The 17,868-nt window shown below is 41.6% G+C and overlaps 1 protein-coding gene across 1 annotated transcript in view; it reads right to left on the bottom strand.

The window, feature by feature from the left end:
- Positions 1 to 17,868, bottom strand: part of MAOB (monoamine oxidase B) — a 57,543-nt gene that overhangs the window by 25,013 nt on the left and 14,662 nt on the right. Inside the window, exons 2-3 of the mRNA XM_074159006.1 lie at positions 13,408 to 13,502; positions 12,355 to 12,492 (exon numbers count right to left, since the gene is read on the bottom strand). Of these exons, the coding sequence (XP_074015107.1) occupies positions 12,355 to 12,492; positions 13,408 to 13,502 (233 nt within the window). The remainder of the gene's footprint in view (positions 1 to 12,354; positions 12,493 to 13,407; positions 13,503 to 17,868) is intronic.

Here is a 17,868-nt window from a genome sequence, read left to right as displayed (position 1 = left end):
AGACCAAACTTCTACCTGGAAAAATAAAAATAATCATAAAAGTGAGGGAGTCTCCTGGGAAAGTTACTTTCAAGAGCTCCTTAAGACATTACCTAAGGCCTGATCCTTACGTCCTACAAAGACAAAACTCCAGGAGCTGTCAAACAGAATTTTTTTTGAGAAAAAACTGCAAGACTAGGCTCTACACAGAAACAAAAATAGCAGCACCAAAGAAAGACTACACATAGCTCTGAGTAGTTTCCAACAAACTGAAACATTTCAGCTCTATTTCTAATGAATTTGCACTTTTGCAAAACCAACAACCTTATTGATATTTGGGCAAATTTTGCCTACCATATTGCTGGGAATAGCATTCTCCATACCTCCTGATCATTCAACATATTCCAATAGCAGTACTATAACACTTAGAAGTATTTCTTACTCTTTTTTTTTATTTTAAGGCTTAGTAGTATTCAAGACAGGCATACATATATTTTCAGAAACTGTTTCATGATGCTGCTTGCAATGCTTCCAAAACCAGAACACCAGCATCAGCAGTTGGAGGTCCACCTGCTATTGTATGGGTCACTTGCTGCTTACAAAACCTGTTCCTGCAGTATGGGCTAAAGCATACTGAAGAAGCTGAAACTACAGGGAGGAAATTCATGCAACCCAGCTGTCTCAGGAATAAACAAACAGGGACATGAGAAATCCAGTGTTTGTCACAAATATTACAATTCCCAATAGATTTTCCCATCCATCTGTTTCACATCAACCAACATTTGGCTTAGTTACACTGGACCCATGTAATATAATTAGTATAGAAATAAAGTTTCAGGTCTTTAGTCATTAATAGATGACTTAAGTGGGTTATTACAGGGGGAAAAAAACCACAGCATGGTAAGTGAGTACCAGCAGCCCCTTGAGTATCAACCCCAGCAGTTGGGAGATCATAGGGATGGGATCCAACATGCTTTCTCCTGCGAGGGTGAAAGGGAGAGTGAATGGTTGGCTGAGCAGGTACACGCTCTGCCAGGAAATATCGTCAGTATCTCAATGTAGAGTTGGACCTCAGCAGGAAGTCTGCTTTTCCAGGCACAAGACAACTTCATGCTCCCCTAAATGTTATGTACCCAAAGTAGTGCCCGAGTGGGATGCAGTATTGTGAATTAAAGGCCCTGGTGCCAACGATCCTTGTATTTTTTAATAGCACAGTATAAGCATCTTATATAGACAGCTTTCATTGGAAGAAATGAGATGGTGTGGTGCATTCTCTGCATCACTGAATGAGCACAGGTATTCCCTCAGCTAAATCATCTAAACCTTGGAGTAACCAATGTTAACTTCACCAAGATGTCACTCTGCATGTTAATTCACAGTTACATAGGTTTATAGGCATGTAGTGCCCTCTGCTGATTCACAGCACTGGTATATCACACACACCTTGTTCTCTCAACTTAAAATCCTAGTAACATCATTCATATAAAGCACAGAAACAGTAAGATGCAAAGTTGTGAGAAGAAAAATGAGAAACAGCACAGCATCACTTCAGGCTGTAACTCTGTACCTGCTACTCAAGATACTCAAGTTTCTCATCTACTGCGCTGAGGAAAACTATCCTTTTGGTTTGGTTGGTTGGAGGTGTTCTTTGGGTTTTTTTAAATCCATAACATCTAACAATATGTGTCTTTGGGACTAAGCCTCTTGTGTAATCATAATTCACAACAGAACATGTCAACTAGCTGGACCAAGCTGAGAGAAGTATACAGGCCCACTTAGGAGCCTATAACAGTGTTGAGCTTTGTTGAAGTTTCCTTCTTTGAGAAACCATTCAGGAGCTCATACACTCAGCTGGTTACTATACTGACAGATATCCTAAAGGTAAAAAGATATATAGGTTAGAAAATAGAAATGCAGCACAAGAAAATCTGGATACTATTGTAGCTTTGTACCATTAGACACGCCAAAATATCCTCCAAATATCTTTCAATATCTAATTTGAGATCATCAGCCGTGAATGCCAGTGTTTTGTGAAACGTGGTCAGCAAAAGTAATTCCATTTTAAATGTAGCATAGCCAGACACATTGGCTTGAAACATGCATCCTGAAAAGGAAATGAGCTAATTGGGAAAAATTTGTTTCTGCCATATCATAGAAATAAAGTCCATCTTCACTCTGCTACAACATCAGTCATACAATTGCTGGAATACTTGTCTTATCTGCAAAAAGGCAGACCAAGAAAAACAACACCACGGAAGTGATTTAGAAAGGGAAATTGAAGTTCTGCTCTGAATTTAAAAGTGAATATAGCTATTTGTTCAAATCAGCTGAGAAAAGAGTTAACTAAGCCTCCTTCCTACTAGAACCAGATTTTTTAATTTTGGACACTAAAGAATACCTTTAAAGAAACCATTCAGGTGTGTTATGAAGTACAGATTTATAGGGACTGTCGTCCTAATAGTCTTTGAAATGGCACCAGAATGTGGCTTTCAATACCTGAATTAAAATAAACCTGCCAACAAAGTGGATAAAATCAATAGAAAACCTATCAGTATTTTTAGAATTAGTCTTTAAAAAACCCTTCTTCCCCTCCCAAAAGCAGATAAATGGTCAAAAATAAATGAAAACAGGAGAAAAGAGGAGTTGCATTTGGGAGAAAGCCATCAAAAGAGCTCTGTCCACAGATAACATAATGAAGCACACAGGGCACACAGGCTCTCTCACAACTAAAACACTGTCTTTAAAGTAGAAGACAGTGTTGGGCTTACTAGTTTTGTTTCTGAGATATTCTGAGTTATTAGATTTCTTACCTAAAAAAAATGAAACCTTACAGAAATTTTTACAGATGTGTCAAACCCAGTATGCTCAGCCAGATGTTCCTGTATGAAATACACATTTCTCTAATTCTGTTTTTCTGTAGACTTCAATCAGCTCCTCAAGGGAAACAAAAATCAGTTCTTACAATCAGATGCAATTGAAGCTTTTCTCCCAGCAGCCTCAACTAAATAAGCTAGGTGGAAGCACAGCTCCTTTTCCTTATCTCCTAGGGAACAGACCCTGGGGTCTAGAAGGGCTAGGACTGAGGAAGTTTCTTTCCATTTGGATTTAATTAAGAAATGCATACTTGATTTCCAGTTCATTTTTCTTACTACTTTCATCCTCATGCTAATATTAGGTCACAGCTGCCAGTCTTCCAGTCAATCTTCCAAACACCCCTTGCGAGACCTGGCTTTACAGTCCCCTCTGACAGAGATCACTTTGCAGATTTGCTGTACATACTCTTGCTTCTTTTAGGCTGCTGTAATAGAAATATTATCCAATTTTTAATTAAAAAGGCCTAATTATGAACCTCCTGCTTGCCATTACTGCCAGGTGGCTGGCACAAAAAAAGGGAAGATGCCCCATTAATTACAGGGCAGGTCCAACGGGACTGAAACAAGACCAGCCTTTCCTATACTCCTGCCAACAACTGCTCTTCGTTCACAGTGTGGAGGCTATCCCTTGTGGGAGCCTGGGAGATGGTTTCACCAACCTCAGCCTATTTCAGACTCACTTTTGAGGCTACTACCGAGTGTGATTAACGACGCAGCATCTTGTGACAGGAAAGCCTGCGTCTTTCTATCTAGTAAAGAGTTAAAATAACATAGACCTGCATTCCAGTAATGACATGTGAAACTACCAAGGCCCAGTAGCAATTTAAGCCTTTTTTCAAATTACTTGGCTTCCTTTCCAAGACACCAGATACCCAGCTTCTTAAAGATGTATTCTTCTCAGTTCCCCAAGTTCTTGCTTACAAATTGTCAGCAAAAGCGGGAAAAAACAAAAGATGTGATGCCATTTTGTCTTGCTTAAATTGATGGCAACTGAGAGTCTCACAGACTTTTCATTCTCTGACTGCACTCTAATTAAGATATACAAAGAAAAATGAAAGCACTTTTATCTAGTCATTCAAAAACCCATTTAAGCTCTTACGCTCTATACTACAGACTATGCCAGGAGATACTGCCCTTAGATTTGCAGAGAAGCAGGTCAAAAGCTTAAATAAATCATATTGCTTAGCTTCAGTGCATGTATCACTGATATCACAGAAGAAACGCCACGAAATTCTATAACTTTAGATACAGCAGTCACTTATCCAGCTGCTAATTAAATCCCAATACAACAGGACCACCACATTTTTTATTCATGAATGAGACCACAGCAAACTGCATTTTAATAAGCACAATAGTACTGAAAATGAATGATACCCAAGAGGCCTATAAATTTATTTTTCTGCAGATCTATTGTAGATCAGTATGTAACACAGTAACATTAGTGCAGATTTGTGGTCCTAGTTAAAAGTATTGCACATGTAAGACTAAATATTCACCTTCAGTGACGTGGTGCAGACTGGGTTCCCCTTAGCATTCTTCTTAGAGATGCCGATTGTATATACAATCTTTCAATGAGCAGGGCTCATTGGAAGAGCTTTAAACTAGAGTTGAAGGGGGGAAACGGATAAAACCAGGCTTGCTAGAGATAATCCTGGGGGTGGCACGTTGAAGTTTGAGGAATGGTGTGCTAGTTATGTCCCTCGGTCTGCCATCTCAGTGGAGGTAGGCAAAGGAAAGCCATGCGGCAGCATGTGGGTTATTGATCTGTTAAAAACATGGAAGCACCTGAGAACAGTCATGTAGGAATTAGGGCATTTCCCTCCAAAAAGATAGCAGGATCAACACACCAACAGAAGTGTATCTACACCAATGCACGCAGCATGGGCAACAAACAGGAGGAGCTGGAAGCCACTGTGCAGCTGGAAAACTATGATATAGTTGCCATCAAGGGAACGTGGTGGGATGGCTCGCACAACTGGAACGCTGCAATGGAAGGCTATAAACTCCTCAGAAGGGACAGGGAAGGAAGGAGAGGCGACGGGGTAGCCCTGTACGTTAGGGAGTGTTTTGACTGTTGAGAGCTTGATGATGGTGACAACAGGGTTGAATGTTTACGGGTAAGAATCAGGGGGAAGTCCAACAAGACAGATATCATGGTGGGAGTCTGTTATAGACCACCCAGCCAGGATGAAGAAGCAGATAAAATACTCTATAAGCAGCCAGGAGAAGACTCACAGCCACTTGATCTTGTTTTCATGGGGGACTTTAACTTACCAGATGTTTGCTGGAAGTACAATACATCAGAGAGAAAACATCCTAGGAGGTTCCTAGAGTGCGTGGAAGACAACTTCCTGACTCAGCTAGTGAGTGAGCCAACTAGGGAAGGTGCCCCACCGGACCTGTTGTTTGTGAACAGAGAAGGACTGGTGGGTGATGTGATAGTTGGACGCCATCTTGGGCACAGTGATCACAAAATGATAAGTTTTTGATTCCCAGAGAAGTAAGGATGTGGGTTAGCAGAACCTGATACCTTGGACTCCTGTTTAGGAGCCTGGCTGACAGCATTCCTTGGTAGGCAGTCCTGAAAGGCAGAGGAGTCCAGGAAGGCTGGACATTCTTCAAGAAGGAATGGTGCAGGATCAGGCCATGCCCGTGTGCTGAAAGACAAGCCAGCAGGGAAAAAGACTAGCCTGGCTGAACAGAGAGCTTTGACTGAAGCTCAGGGATAAAAAAAAAAAAAAAAAAGAGATTTTATGACCTTTGGAAGAAGGGGTAGGCAACTCAGAAGAACTACAAGGATGTCGTGAGGCTATGCAGGGAGAAAATTAGAAACGCCAAAGCTCAATGAGAATTTAATCTTGCTACTGCCGTAAAAGACCATAAAAATGTTTCTGTAAATATAGTAGCAAGAAAAGGAGGGCTAAGGAGAATCTTCATCCTTTATTGGATGTAGGGGGAAACATAGTGACCAAGGAGGAAAAGGCTGAGGTACTTAATGCCTTCTTTGCCTCATTATTTAACAGTAAGACCAATTGTTCTCGGGATACCCAGCCCGCTGAGGTGGAAGACAGGGAATGGGAGCAGAATAAAGTCCCCAAAATCCAAGGCGAAATGGTTAGTGACCTGCTATACCACTTGGACATTCACAAGTCTATTGGGCTGGATGAGATCCACCCAAGGGTACTAAAGGACTTGGTGGATGTGCTCACCAACCCACTTTGAATCATTTATCAGCAGTCCTTGCTAACCAGAGAGGTTCCAGTTGACTGGAGGTTAACAAATGTGATGCCCATCTCAAGAAGGGCCAGAAGGAGGATTTGGGCATCCTGTCAGTTTGACCTTGGTGTCAGGGAATGTGATGGAGCAGATCATCTCGAGTGTCATCACGTGGCACATACAGAACAACTTAGGTGATTAGGCCCAGTCAGTACGCATTTATGAAAGGCAGGTCCTGCTTGACAAACCTGATCTCCTTCTACGACGAGCTGACCCACTTAGTGGATGAGGGAAAGGCTGTGAATGTTGTCTACCTAGATTCTAGTAAAGCCTTTGACACTGTTTCCCACAGCACTTTCCTGGAGAAACAGGCTGCCCATGGCTTGCATGGGTGTAAACTTCACATGGTAAAAAACTGGCTGGACGGCCGGGCCCAAAGAGTGGTGGTGAATGGAGTAAAATCCAGTAGGCGGCTGGTCACAAGTGGTGTTCTCCAGAGCTCAGTATCAGAGCCTGTTCTTTTTAATATCTTTATCAATGATCTGGATGAGGGGATTGAGTGCACCCTCAGTAAGTTTGCAAATGACACCAAGTTGGGCGGAAGTCTTGACTTGACAGGCTGGATCCATGGGCCGAGGCCAAAGGGATGAGATTCAACAAAGCCAAGTGCCGGGTCCTGCACTTGGGTCATAACAACCCCATGCAGCACTACAGGCTTGGGGAAGAGTGGCTGGAGAGCTGCCTGGCAGAATAGGACCTGGGGGTGTTGGTCGACTGTTGGCTGAACAGGAGCCAGCAGTATGCCCAGGTGCCAAGAAGGCCAACAGCATCTTGGCTTATATCAGAAATAGTGTGGCCAGCAAGACTAGGAAAGTGATCATCCCCACATACTCAGCACTGGTGAGGCTGCACCTGGAATACTGTGTTCAGTTTCGGGCCCCTCACTACAAGAAAGATGTTGAGGTGCTGGAGCATGGCCAAAGAAGAGCAATGAAGCTGGTGAAGGGTCTAAAGCACAAATCTTATGAAAAGTGGCTGAGGGAACTGAGGTTGTTTAGCCTGGAGAAAACAAGGCTGAGGGGAGACCTTATCATTCTTTACAACTACCTGAAAGGAGGTTGTAGCGAGGTGGGTGTCAGTCTCTTCTCCCAAGTAGTAAGTGACAGGACAAGAGGAAACAGCCTCAAGTTGTGACAGAGGAAGTTTAGATTGGATATTAGAAAAAACTTCTTCACCAAAAGGGTTGTCAAGCACTGGAACAGGCTGCCCAGTGAAGTGGTTGAGAGACCATCCCTGGAAGTATTTAAAAGATGTGTAGATGTGGTGCTTAGGGACATGGTTTAGTGGTGGACTTGGCAGTGCTAGGTTAGCAGTTGCACTAGGTGATCTTAAAGGTCCTTTCCAACCTAAATGATTCTACGATTCTACTTGTATGAAAGTTGCGCTAAACTTGAAAAGGGCATGATATGCATTTGGACACCTCTAGCCAGTGCTGCTGGCAGACAAATGTGTACGAGGAAACTCCATTCTTTTACAGGGAACTTAATTGAGGTAATGAATTAATCAGCAACTCACTGTCGAGAACTATCCAGCGAGTAGGGAGGGAATGCTTCATGCTTCACCCAGCATTTTAACCTGAAAGATTCCCCTGGGATGTGTGCAATGCCAAGTCTGCCAACTAGCAGAACTTATCTCAACTACCACTACAGGAGGAATGTTTCAGGTGCAATACACTATCAAAACAGCCAGCTACCTAAGTCAGCTGTTAGCACTATTCACAGTCTGCATGGAGACAACACAGAGATTAAAAGGAATAAATGTTACTACCCTGTTCTAGCAATGATGCTATAATTTGCTGAAATTTCAGGAAGGATCATGGCATTATCCCATAGGAAGTTCTGCTGGAAAAAACATCTGGGAAAAAAATGTCAATGAGCATCAATGACGGTGGGGGAATCCACCACAGGCTAATGACTAGATTTTGAGAAACAAGCTTTGTTGGTCTAATGTGGCCAGTAAGTGTTGCCAGGCTTGTTGCCAGCCTGTGTTGCCAGGTTTTCATGCAAGCTCTCCGTCAGCGAAAATGGGATCAGAAGATGTTCAGCTGGCACCACAGCAGGACAAAGAGTAGATCATCCTTACTGTATATGAAGGTATCAAGATCGAAAAAAGATTAATCTGGCAAACCAGTCATACAAATAAACATTTCTCTACACAGATTTAGGGTAGCAGAGTAAACCAGCTCCACAGTTATCTTACTTAGCAAAGGAACCTGTGTTACATTTGATAACATCGGTAAATTTGTGTTTTAAAATGCAGGAAGTTTGCATGGCTATTGGGACTGCACAAAAGTGAAGTGCAATTTGAATTAATGAAAAAAATATGTTGATAATTAAACCCTTACAATAATTGACATGTTTTCATATTTCAACACTTCTTTCCAGGGACTGTTACATGGCAAAGGCAAAAATTGCCTGGACTATATGTACTCTGGTTTGTTTTTCTATGAAAAAAGCTGTCATTCTGGTGAGGAAAACACCACCAGTCAAAAATTGCAAACCTACCTATCTAAGTTAGGGCCCTGAACCCTCTCTTGGGCAGCTAAGAAAAAGTTATCTTATTTTAAGAAGTGTTTTACATCTGCCTACCAGTCCAATGGGCAGACTGTTAGGAGATGACGGCTTCTCAGTCCTCCTTTTGCTTCTTAAACCTGGATTTATGAACCTAACTTCAGTTTCCCTATTGAAAAGCAATGGTGTTCAGGCAGCAATTTGCCTACCAAATTCTACTTGCAGAGCTATACTAATTTTCTCACTAAGGCTGATGAACCAGTATTTACACAAATGAAAAGAACACACTAATCTCTTTTCAAAGACCATGAAAAGGCTGCTGAACAAGTAGAAGGAACAAAAAAAATGTAGGGCAAAAATATAATTTTGAGTTTCTGTGAAGATATCACACACAATATAAGCGAGACCAAAAATAATCTCACAACAGAACCTAACATTAAAAAAGATTAAAGGGGGAAAAAACCACACAACCCAATCAAGTTGGTAAAGCCTAATTAGCAAAGACCCACCCAGAGATCAACAAAATGCATTCTTTTCATTTTGTAGTACAAAGAAGCTGCATATATTACTTGTATTAAAAAGCCTCTAAAATGAATTTAATTAACTATGAAAGGCTTGATTTTGCCTTTGGGTATATGTAAAAACAGCAGCTGATTTTACAAGATGCACTGTGATGCCTGATTGTGTAGCAAGAGAAGAATTAAAACCTTTAGGTTTCCTTGCCTCTCTGGGTTTAGAGAATTTTGTGGTCCAGAATTCAATTATTTTTGGCCACAGTCACAAAGCTTGGGTCAGCATGTGAATTCAAATTCACACAGGGCGGCAGACCTTTGTCTATTTTGGAATCCAGTTTGCAAGCTATGACTTGAGAGTCCTGCTTAGATTTCAGCGAGCACACAAGAGCATTGTCCATTTGCAGGGCAAGCATGGTCAAGCCACGTGGCTGAAAGTGACAAACCTGTAAGGAATATATTACAGGTATATGAAATGCAAAAGGCTGAAGATTATTACACTGATTTGGCCACACAACAATGCATACATCTACTATATAGTGCTCATGTTCCAATTATTTAACTGTGAGTAATTCTTCAACTATGTTAATACTTTTCCACAGTTGTATAAACACAAAAGCAAAAAGAAAATAAAAGATTTAAAATTAATGAAATTAGGTGATTCAAAGAAGGTGCTACTGACTGTGGAATATCTTCTCTCTTTACCACCTGCTTGGTTATCAGGGAGTCCTGGCACACACTTCTCTCCCTCCTCTCTTCAGGAGCTCTCCTACAGGCAGCTACATTGGGAGCCTGAGCCTACAAACTGTCTGAATCCAACCTGCGGGCTCTTAGCATGCCTTGGGAGCACCTCAGCCAGCACGTGGGATGTCTCTCCTTGGAGACTTTAAACACTTGACTGGGAATGGCCCCAAGCAACCTGACCTAACTACAATGCAGACATTGTTCCAAGCCCAGGTTGGAGGATCCCAGCATCCAAGGATCCCTTCCAGGGCAGCTTTTTCTATGTCTTGGTGTAAGGCATAGTGCAGTTTCACACTTGCTTGCCAGCATTCAGACCGAGCCACTTGCCTGCATCAAATTGCCATGGATGCTCCATCGCCCTGGCATATGTAAGGGCATAACCTGTCCTCTATGAGCATCTCTCAGTAGGTCTTCACACAAACACATGAGTGCTGGAGGAAGCCCAGGCCCTCAGCCTTCCTCACAGCTCCCCCCAGGATCTGTTTGCACAAATGCAGGCATTAACCAAAGTAGCAAACACCCTAGATCTCCAGGCTTGGATGGCTTGAACGTTCCAGGAGCAGAGTGGCTTCCCCCACCTCTAGACTTCTGGATACAAGCCACAATACTGCATAGATTCCCTGGACTTGTGTCCTAATGACTTAGTGTCCCAATTCAAAGCCATTTCTACACCCAACGTACAGACAAAGCCAAGGCATGCCCCTCTCTGCCAGGCTGGGATACATCCCTGAATGCCAGCAAGTCCTATCAGCGTTCAGTAGGGAGGAAAGCCGAGAGCCTTGACTCACACCAGCACTCACCACACTGGGCTAAGAGGTATCCATAGATGATGGTAAAAGGCTACACACAACCTCTGGCAACTCATGTGATAAGACACTTGTGGTCAAGAGAAAGAGAGATTGTCCTTGGCAAGAGTCTAAACTGCTTTTGTGCCATTCTCTGTTTTCCTCACTCTAAAAACCTGTTGGAAAACAAAAGGCTATTTCAACCAGCTTAAGTAATAACAATATACCCCCACGAGCTGGTTCCTAGAGATCCTAAAAGAAAATAGGGTTTGGCTTACCAAAGAAGCAGCTGACAATAAGTCAGGCCCACGTGTCAGCTTCAGGTTTGGCTTCAGTGACTTCTGGCAGCATTTTGGAATGTCCCCATGCTATGACATCAAGGTTGTCTTGAGAGCTGGTCATCCTGACTGTCCATGTCAATCATAGAATGGTTTAGGTTGAAAGGAACCTTAAAAATCAGCTAGTTCCAACTTCCCTGCCATGGGCAGGGACACCTCCCACTAGGTGACCAGGTTGCTCACAGCCCCATCCAGCCTGGTCTTCTACCATTAAGTTTTCCCCTCATGGCATGATCTCCTATTGCTATTGAAGAGACTCTGAAAGGCTAAATAGCGTGAACAAGCAGAAAATTTGACTTTGAGGGTGATGCCAGAGGCAGATGAAACAGAACAGTGTGGATGTACCCATCAGTTCTACCACAGCATAAGTAATTGTTGACAGTCACCATAGCAAATCGCTATGAGAACACACTTTTTTATAACAATTGAGTGGGAAAAAAATTGGAAAACATATGGCAGAACACCTTTTCTCTATTGCTGTTTTAAATCTGTCAATGTTTTCTTTAATCTTTGATCAGACATTAACTACTATCTACAAATATTTTGCCAGTCATTGCACAGTGGCTTTTCATAAGCCATTAAGTTTTCGTAACTCAATGTTAATTTCCTCAGGACTAACATAGAAAGTTTCTCTTATGTGGGAGTACGACACTGCTCTATATCAGGAAAGGAGAAAGGATGTTCTTTTGGAGAAAGCATAGTATGAATACTGAGAATACGTGGGCTTTTTAACAGCTTTGCCATAGTTGTCCTGTTTCAGATCATGAACATATCATTTAGATCTGCCTCCACAAGAACATTTGACTCCCAGGGCCTTCTGTAATTACTATTACAATGTCTTTTACTACTCTGCATGTTAGTTTCCCTGTCAACAACATCAGACTTAACCTCTCACATTTCTTTCAGTCAGAATAATAATTTTCATTGGTTTAGTAAGCCCATCCTGAGAAACTTTCAGCCTGATTGAAGATACTTCTAGGACTTCTCAAAGTGACTTTCAGATACCTTGGGCAGTGTATATGAGAGCTGACCTGTACCGTAGAGTCACAGTTGTTCTGTTCATAAACAATGAAGTTTTTTGAGAGCTTTTAACTAAGAACTCAGACCTGAACCAAGGCATCAGCTAGCAGGATGCATCTACAGGTTACACATGTAGATATGCATGCATATAGTAATGTGTATGAGTTCTTCATTACCAAGATACTTATTTTTCTCCAAGAGACTCAGATGATGCATACTTAAACAAGTATACTCCACTGTAGCATGGATGGAAAACAACGAGAAAGGAGATCACTACAACTTGCCTGTCTACAGCAGCATGCTTGAGAGCATCTTACCTTGACATGGTGTATCAGGTGCTCAACTTCATTCACTTTATACGTCTCTATTCCTAACTCTTTAGATAACCGCAGGACACGATTTTGTGTTGGCCCCACATAAGCTCCTCCAAGGTCCACGTATTTAACTTGCTTATTCTAGTTTATGACACACAACACAAAAAAAGGGAGGGGAAAAAAGGATTAAAAAAAGACAAGCCCTTTGTAAATAGCATACAAGTTAAAAGAGCAATCCAAAAGAATTCTTTAAATGAAACACTCCCAGAGTATTTTGGCTATGATTCCTCTCCCCATGGAAAACTTAAATTCTTTGGTAGAGTTCTGGTGTGGCAGTTACTGAGGATCTCAGATAAGGAGTTCATAACCAGCTTAGCTGACCTGTTGTTACACTACAGCCTTAACAAACACAAGAGGAAAAAGCCCGGCAGGCAGAGAGAGAAGGACAGTCAGAGACATATGTGAGGTTCTTGCTCAGTCAGGCATCTCGCCAATGACTAGTTCAAAACAGACTGTCCTAGGAAGTAGCACAGCTAAGATTTTCTAACGAGTAGTGTGGGATGGAGTCTCCCAGGTCCAGGTAGGGCAGAAGGTAAAGGAGCAATTCTAGTTCTAGTGGTTCTAGCCTAGACATGGTGGTTCTAGTTCCCAGCCACTTCTACCAGTCCTCTAGCCTACATGATTCCCCATGGAGCTTGTTATGGTTGTTTTTTCATAGAGACTTCTCCAGTGTCTCTCCCTGCAAAATGATTTGAAACGTAGCTAATCATGTTTTCCTTCCCAAGGGAAAGGATTGATGACTCAAGAGCCTGCAGATCACACAGAAATATTCTGTCCCTACAGTTGCTGGTACAATATCAGGAAATTTCCCACCTGCTAGTGCTCCAGAAATTTTCCCTCAAATAGGTCCTCTAGCAGGAAAGATAAGTAAATACATTTATATACACTATTCATATAGTATATTATACATATATAAACACATACACTTGTATAATTATACAGATGTATAGTATATATGTATGTATATGTAGTATAAATGGGTTTGGAGATAATTACCCTTACGGTGAAAGTTCGTCCACCAACCCTGTCATTGGCTTCCAGCAACACGACGTTCAAGCCTGACTCAGTCAGCAGTTTGGCTGCTGAGAGACCTAAAAGATAAAAAGAAAAACGATTAAAGAATACTTCTGTATATGCACCTTATGGCTTTTGTGACTTGACATGTGAACACTCATATAGCTATCCACCCAAGTCCTGAATTTTTCATTCATTGCCGAGTGGTGAGATGGAAATTAAAAAAAACCCAAACAATAAAAAAGAAATGGAACTGAAGCCACATTAAAACAGTTTGTGGTCAAATTTTACATGTGTTGAGCACCACATGATCAGCTCTTCTGATGCACAAGCCAGCACTTGTTATGATAGTCATCCAGCCAGGCAGAGAACTTGGGGAGGACAGCTTTCTGTTTCCTAACACCAGCATGTCATCTTTTCTAACCCCAACAAAAAAAGGAAGAAGTGAAGTTTTATTAGGCCTAAGTTTCAAAAGTTTTCCTGAAGCTTATTGTAAGCGTCCGCTTTGCAGCTCTGAATATTTTAAACTACATTAGCAAAGTTCCCTCACAGTCAGGTCACAGGTTTCTTCTCCTGCAGAACACATGGTGTGACTCAGAAGAGACAGAATGTGTGCTTGTGTGTGGCAACAAGAAGAAAAAATATGGGTAAGGGTACCCCAAAAAACTGCTTCATTCCTCATCCGTTTTCTTCATACACTTTTATTTCCATCTTGCAATTCTTGAATCTGCGACAACAAGAGAGGGAACAATGGGAATACAGAAGGGAACATCTCATTTTAGTTCTGATGTCATGAATCCTCATAAATCCGCTGAGGAAAATACTAGCATCAGGCCCTGCAGCATGTCAAGCCGCTATAGAATGAAGGGAACTAGAAAGGGTGCACAACATGGAGCAAATATAGCTCATAACCTCTCAACTTCTTAAGATCATCTCTGCCTTTTACTTCAGCACACAAACTGAGATTTGTATAAACTGAGGCCACATGTTTTCACTTTGGCCACATGTGAGTGAATTTGTAGTGGGACGACAAGAGTTATATTCTAGAGGGTTGCATCATCCTCTTGAACTGACAGGATGTGTTGAATAAAGTTTAGCACAGGCCAGGCTAGAAGCCACACTCATACATCACAATTTAGCAATCCTTCCTGGCTCTCTGTCTTGTCACCATCAGAAGGCAACCAGTTTCCTCTCTGTGTCCTAGTACATGTAGTTTTTGATAAGGAGTCATCCAAGCAGATTGTTCCAAGCATAAGACAGCCATGGAAGAAATGGCAAAAGTGCTGGCGCGAAAAACAGATGGCCAAAGCAAGCATAGCAGGACTGAATGAAAATATAATGAAGAAAATATAGCAACCCTGGATAGAGAAAGAATATTAATAAGAGCTACTAAAGGTGCTACAGAACATCCTCATCATCAAGTAGCGGCTTGGGAGTAAGAGCCATGTCCTGTTCCCAGCACTGCAGTGAACCTGCCGCACTGTGCTGGTTAAATCACATAAGCCCTTTGTTTCCCCATCTGTAAAAAAAAGAGACAACGGTGTAGACCTATCTATCTAAACGATTTGACATTTTCTGAAGAGAAGCAGCAGATGTTTCCATTAAAAGATCATATTGTCCTGCTTTTATTTCTAGCTTCATGGGCTTATTTATCTTGGGTTTTCACATAAGTACTTGTGAGAAAAACAGTAATGACACTGATAAAGGTCTCTCCATACTTCCTTATTGAGGAAATTATATTGCAAAAACATCTGGCTGGATCAGTGGCCTTGACTACACTCACAAATATTTGAATATACCAAGGAAGAACAAAATGTAGAAAACAGTCGTGGTATGCAAACACAGACCACCCCTTCAAAAAACTTGCAAAAAGATATTGGCTCCGGAAGGAAAAACAGGCAACAAGCTTCCTAAATAAATATAGCTTATCAGTTAAAGAAAAAAAAAGTTGCTCTTCAAAAAAGACAAATATTTCATCAGTTGGGAGAGGATCAATAGTAGTTATTAATAATTTACAGAATTAATACATAATCTGAAGGCTGATGTCACTGCAGGTTTCTTTTGGCTTATCATGCTAACAGGCATTGACTAATCAATTAATAACATTCAGTAACCAACACTGATTAAGGAATATGAGATTTGACTTTCTTTATTAAAATTTAATGAATAAACATTTAAGTACAGCTGGGAACAAAGGCAGTTTATTCCCAAGAGCTGAATAGATGGAGAAGCTTGTGAAAGGATAGCTCTCTAGATTCAATTAAAATGCAGCCAATTTGCAGTGGTCAGCCCAGATGCCACCTCCCTGTTTCCTTATGCACCTTTCATCCACCCTGTTGCACCTACCTACTATTAACTCCCGACTGTTTATTTTGGGGCAGATGCCATCTTTTTTTTTTTCTCTATCCATCCACAAATGTACCTGTTAGAGATGGATAACAGTTTACTCTTTCCTGATGATGCAAATACAAAAAAAAAAATCAAAACCAATGTGGAGGGGAGGATCGGGCTCTTTAATATCTCACTGCCCCATGACCATCCTCCAGCAGATCAGATCTCTGTAGGAGAGAGATGCGTCCTTGGAGCTTGACTCCATAGTGGAAGTTGCTGTCTACAGGGTTCCCAAACTAAGCACACTTCTCTCACCTACATAACACCTCTATTCTGGTCCAAAGTTTGCTAGAGAAATTATGCAGATAATTGCTGTCAAAGGCGGGGAACACAGCCAGTCTCTAGCTCTTCCTCTCCCTCACCACAAATGTGTAACTAGGGAAAAAGGTGGAAGAAGAGAAGGCAGGGGCTCAAGAGGGTCAGAGTGAAGGACCAGGTTAGGTCTCAGAGCAAGCACAGTACAGGACAAGGCAAGACTGCTGTCACAGATACCACATTACAGTGCAATATTAACAGGCTGGAATGTTGCTATTTTTAGTCTCTCACTTCAAATCACAGTACTGCCACATCACCCCGTACCTGTTCCTTTGAGATGGACCCAAGACCCCAGATGGGCTTTTGGACTACTATAATAACAGTGAGAGGAGTGGATGCTGCAGAGGGAGAGCACCATGCCAAAGTGATACAAGGACAGATAAGGCACCAGGAACAGCAACAAAAACATATTAAAATGGATATGAATACTAGTACATTAATATTGGAGAACAAGGTTGAGGTTTGCTTTTCAGAAAATAGAAATTACTGCAGGAAACTCCTACAAACCACAGCCTCTTTCCAGAGCAAGAGTCAGAGTGGCCTCTCTTGTGCTTAATACTCCAATTGCCACAAACAGACCATACACAAAGCATGCAATGCAAAGCCTGGAAAAATCTTCATATGTGATGTAAGATCTCCTCTTGAGAAGTTTAACCCTTCACAAGTTTCACATTTCAGCACTGCCTCCGGCTTACCTCTCACTCTCTTGCACATCACCAACAAAAGGCAGATCTTTAACGTTGCCCCCACCCCTCACAAGTGAGGAAAACAGCCACATTCAAATGTAAAGTTCATCCAAAAACATAACTGATGCTGTTATTATTCCTATTTCACACACAATGTTTTGTCACCCAGTGGCACCTTCCCCTCCTCCCCAGGAGCATTTCAAAACCATCAGATCTGAGTTGCAATATAAGGGCTCCATCACTTTTGCCACTGCTTCACAGAGGCCAGTAGGTCAGCTTTCTTCAAGGGGCAACAAAGAGCCACATATATATATGGCAGAGAACATATGGTTAAGCAGCCTCACCTGCAGTTCCACTCAGAGAATTGATAGGCAGATAATTAATGCAAACAACAAAGAAGCAAAGATGATAGGTCTTATTTGAAGCCCCAGACTGAAAATACCAGTGTGCTTAGAGGATGTTTAACCAGCCAAGCCTTCATCCGTTACCATAGCAACCCGGTACCCAACCGCAGCCACGCGGAGATACTGGTGAGAGATTGCCTCCCCCAGATTCTTATAATGCAAGTTCAAGCCAGGAAAATCATTTCTCCATCACGCAGCACTCTGTGTTCACACAGATCTTACTCAAGTGTACTAATCACAATAATTATTTCATCCTCAGTTCCAACTTAGTTCTTTCCTGATTGATATCTCTGTACCTGCTAAACATCTTAAATTGCACCATTTGATTACACAGCTTCATTACAACCTTACTTCCTAACATTAACATCTCTCTTATATTAAGAGAACAACTAGTTCAGTTTTTGTTTGATTTTGGTTGTGTGGGGTTTTTTTAAGAGAAAATCTTAGATTTCTGTGCTAGGGCAGAATCCAAACTCACATTTGAATTGACAAATATGACAAGACTCACATTTTTCATCTCAACCCATGTATTATGGACTACAATGAAGCCCTCCAGTCAAACACATCTGACTATCTAAATAACATTTTAAAGTAAATTTTTAAAAAACTCGTTGAAATTTTGTGACACCAGTTTGATTCTGCCTGGA

Source organism: Numenius arquata, chromosome 1, assembly GCF_964106895.1.
Source record: "Numenius arquata chromosome 1, bNumArq3.hap1.1, whole genome shotgun sequence".
In the NCBI taxonomy this organism is placed as follows: Eukaryota; Metazoa; Chordata; class Aves; order Charadriiformes; family Scolopacidae; genus Numenius; species Numenius arquata.
The sequence above is the reverse complement of the archived record's forward strand: the minus strand, read 5'-3'. Positions and strand labels throughout refer to the sequence as shown.